Source organism: Callionymus lyra, chromosome 15 (assembly GCF_982586985.1).
Source record: "Callionymus lyra chromosome 15, fCalLyr1.hap1.1, whole genome shotgun sequence".
Taxonomy (NCBI): domain Eukaryota; kingdom Metazoa; phylum Chordata; class Actinopteri; order Syngnathiformes; family Callionymidae; genus Callionymus; species Callionymus lyra.
In genome coordinates this window covers 21,282,147-21,286,173 of record NC_141832.1, presented here as the reverse complement: position 1 = coordinate 21,286,173, position 4,027 = coordinate 21,282,147, and the positions used below count along the sequence as shown (strand labels likewise).

The 4,027-nt window shown below is 46.1% G+C and overlaps 1 protein-coding gene across 1 annotated transcript; it reads right to left on the bottom strand.

The window, feature by feature from the left end:
* Positions 1-992: 992 nt before the first annotated feature.
* On the bottom strand, positions 993-2,703 carry hexim1 (HEXIM P-TEFb complex subunit 1). Its single transcript, XM_087810053.1, has one exon. The coding sequence runs from the start codon at positions 2,308-2,310 to the stop codon at positions 1,360-1,362; it is 951 nt and encodes a 316-aa protein (XP_087666179.1). The 5' UTR covers positions 2,311-2,703; the 3' UTR covers positions 993-1,359.
* Positions 2,704-4,027: the final 1,324 nt, after the last annotated feature.

The following is a 4,027-nucleotide window of genomic DNA, read 5'->3' as shown; positions in this document are numbered from 1 at the left end:
TTTAAAATAAGCAGACGTCACAGCGTTATCTCAGATGATCAGGAGATGATTCCAAACTCTAAAAAATAAAAATAAAAAAGGATCTATAGTTCTAGTCCAAATCTCTGACAGATGACTATCTCTAATGAAGTACGTCAGTGGAGAAGATGACATGAAACATTTATAAAGAACAATTGAGAATTGTCTGAAGCTACAACTGCTCTAATTCAGGACTAAAATGACCTTTGACCTCTCACAAGCAGAGTATAGCAGTGGAACACTTACTAAAAAAAATACATATTTTAGGAGGGTTTTTGACTCGGTGAGATCGTCTAAAGTTCTTAAGGTAAGGTACGGTAAAGTAGAACTTTATTGAAATATTTTTTTCCTATAGCCACACTTAATACAATTTTAAGATTAAAAGTTAAAGTTACTGTCATACTTCATTTGGATTAAATATGACAGTCATGACTGATATAATAGTGTCAATCTAATCCAGTTTGTCCACGTGATCTGCCTTAATGTAATAAAACGCACTTCTCTTTACCGACTCAAAACAGGTACTGACCACTGCTGCCAGGGAAGCTCGGTCATGAAGGCGTAAACACTCGTAACGATGGTCATAATGACAGATTCCAGGGTACGTTGCTCTTCAGTCCACCTTCCTCATTTTGGCTTCTTGATAGTCACCGCTGTGATGTAATCATTAACCAGTGGTTACCAGGATGTCACTGCAGGACACCTTATGACCGACATGAAGAAAAAAAAAGTATAAATCCTGCTAACAGTTCAAATATCCAATCCTGTTGATGCTCCACAGATTTAACTCAAGAGTGGGTTAACCTTCATCTTCATCACGGGCCCCTCCCCCCTCCTGCACAGGCCCAAATCCTGGATTCTTCCCTTTTCAGTCACTCGGACTAGTCTGGGCCATTTCCTCACCAAAATAAAAGCCTTAATAAATGATAATAATAATAATGGGGGGGGGGGGGGTTATTACAAAGACACCAGCGTTTTGAATTTCAACATTTTTATTTCAACTCATGTTAACACACAACTGTTAAAACGGTTTTTATTTATTTTGGGATTATGACAACCTGTCACCGGGACGAGTTCAGTTGGAGTTTGTGTGTCTTCTGTGAGGGAGATGATGATGAAACATACGATTGAAAACCACTGATTGAGAACCGGATTCTGGAAACAGAAATATTCTCCAATATTGTCTCGGAACAACAAAAAAAAAGTTGTTTATTTAAACATTTACTTAGGGTCACTTTTTCGAAAGTAGTTCAAGTCCAGATGACACTGAAAACTGAAGACAAACAAAAATAGTCCCATGTTTACCTTTTTTTTTTTTAAAAAAGAGGCGACATGTGTCCTTTAGTCGGTGGAGCCCTGGTCCACGCAGGACTGGTTCTGCTGAAGGAGCTCCGTGTTCTGGGCCTTCAGTTTCTCCAGTTCTTTCTCCAGCTCCTTGAGCCGGACCAGGGAGCTCTCCACGGTCTGACCTCCGGGCTCCAGGGCGCGCCTCAGCCGGTTGTTCTCCTCCTCCAGCCGGGACATGCACTTCTCCAGCTCCAGGTACTCCTGGACCAGCTCCTGCTTGGTCATGTTCTGCAGACTCTCCACATGGTACATCTCGTAGGTCTCCGAAAAGTCTCTCTGGAGAAACTCTCCCCCCGCGTTCCCGGGCCTCCCGATCCCGTCGCTGCCTCCTCCGCCGCTCCCGTCATCCTCATCCTCGTCCTCCTCCATCAGGTCCTCCTCGCTCCCGGTGTCCTCCGCGCGCAGGGGTCTCCTGGCCTCGGTGTTGAGGTCCGGCTCCTCCCGGTCGTGCTCGTCCATCAGGAACTGGGTGGTGTTGTAAGGGGCCACCGGGAGTCCCTTGGCGAACATCTCCTCCCTGAGGCGCGAGGCTCGGAGGGTCTCCTTCTCCTCCAGAGCCTTCTTCTCCTCCCAGGAAAGTTTGCAGTAGGGCTTCCAGGAGCGCTTCTTCTTGGAGGTGCGGCGGCGGTGGCGCTTCTTGCCCAGGCGCGCGTCCAAGCCGGTGTCGGAGTGGAGGCTCTCCTCCTTCTCCTCGGTGCTCTCCGCTTTCTTGGTGCCCACCGGACACACCCCCGTCTGGGGGGCTTTCGTCTGCCAGAACTTGTCTGAGGTGGTGTTGTTCTCCCCGCAGCTCTCCGCCCGCTGCCGCTGCTTGTGGGCTCTCTGGCGGCCCCTGTCGCCGTTCAGCGGGACCGCACCGGCGGCGGGGTGATGCTCCGGCGCGCCTCCGCTGCGCCCACCTGACGGGCTGCTCAGGTGATGGGTCCCGGCCATCGGTTCTGTCATCCTGGTTCCCGCTCGGCTGTCAGTGTTGAAGCATAATAATAACCACTGGTTATTATATCAATTTTTCTTTAAAAAAAAAAAAAGAGTTGTCCGGAAAAAAAGTTGATTTAAATCTAAAAAAAAAAAAAGAAAATATCCCCCAAATTTCTTGGGATCACTTAGTAAAAAAAGTTGAAACTAAAATAAAAAAGTTCGCAACACTTGTTACTCCTGAGAGAGCAACTGTCGCTGCCTGCTATTAACTGTTTCGATGCTGATACAATCACCATCCACTCAGAGACGACGTCCCGCCGTCACAACATTGTCCAGTGTGCTGCTCGACGAGACGGAGCTCCGGCTTATATAGCAACTCCGCCTCTTGTCGCACGCTTGTCGATACTTTCTACCCCGCTTGCATTCTGGGAAATGGAGTCCCGTCCTGGTTTCGCGGCGAGGTAAACGCGCCGCTTTTAAACTACACGCCCCAGAAAGCAAAGATAACGGATGGATAAATCCACCAATCGACGGCGAGGATCTTCACTACATTAAGGACCGCCTTCCTCTTTGGTGATTGGGCAACGCTACAATTTTGCTGTTGCCAAGCTTGAGTAATTTTCTCATTGGTTAGTTTAGGTGTCAGTCTAAAATACGTAGAGAAGGGCAAGAAAGCAGTCCCGGGCTTTATTCCGGGACTGACTACGTTTCAATGGAGGGGTGTGTGTTTTATATTTTCAAAAATACACATTTGAAAAAGCTACTTTATGACGACATTGTTACCGTTTACAGTCTTTTTATGGACATCAGAAACCATTGCTTAGCATGTTTCAAAACGCCAATGTCGATAAATGTATTTTTATATATGTAACGCAATAGAAAAACCACCCCTGTTTTACGCAATTTAAATACAACCTCCGCTGAAAACTAGTCCGTTTCAAATGTTTAAAGCTAAATATCACAAACACGGTTGATTTTAACTAGTCTTGATGTTATAACCAGTTAACCAAACTAAAATACAACGATTAGTTTCAATAACGTCGTAAATGATCCCCGTTTGGATATTTTCGTTTGTTGCGCGGATTGATACGTCGACACGGCGCTTCACAGAAGCCCGGGATCAGCGTAAACAAACGACATTTAAAGCCAGGCGTCCGACACGAGCGCATCCTCGAGCCCCTCGGTGTCGAAGGGTGGGTCAGGCGGTCTCACACCGGTTCGATACTCCTGGTACCTGCGGGCGGAGCGCTGTGGGATCGTTTGGAGCGACACGACTGGCGCCTCCAACATTTCTAGTGTTGCTGTGTTAAAGCTGTCAAAAGTCATAAGCTAAGGATAAGCTAACTAGCATGGGGGCGCTTCGTAGCGTCGCTCCCATTCGAAACACAGCAAAATAAAGTGTGAAGAACTTCGCACTGTGTACTTTTAAATAAAGTTAACAAATAAAACGTTTTCCGACAATAGAATATACAGTAACACGACATAATCGCGTCTGTGGCTAATGCTAAAGTAGCATCTGGTTGCGACGGCGTAATGGAAAATAAACACTTTATTTGACACTGTAGTTCTCTCTGGCTTTTCTATTTATTATTTTTTGTAAGACGGGGTTTCTGATCCGAGGAAAAAAAATGTTGTATACCTAAAAATAAACCCGGACATGAATTGCTACAGTTAGCGGTTGCTAACTAGGCCATTGTGTTTACACGGGTTTGGTCTAATAGCTGGTATGTTATGCTAACCGTGA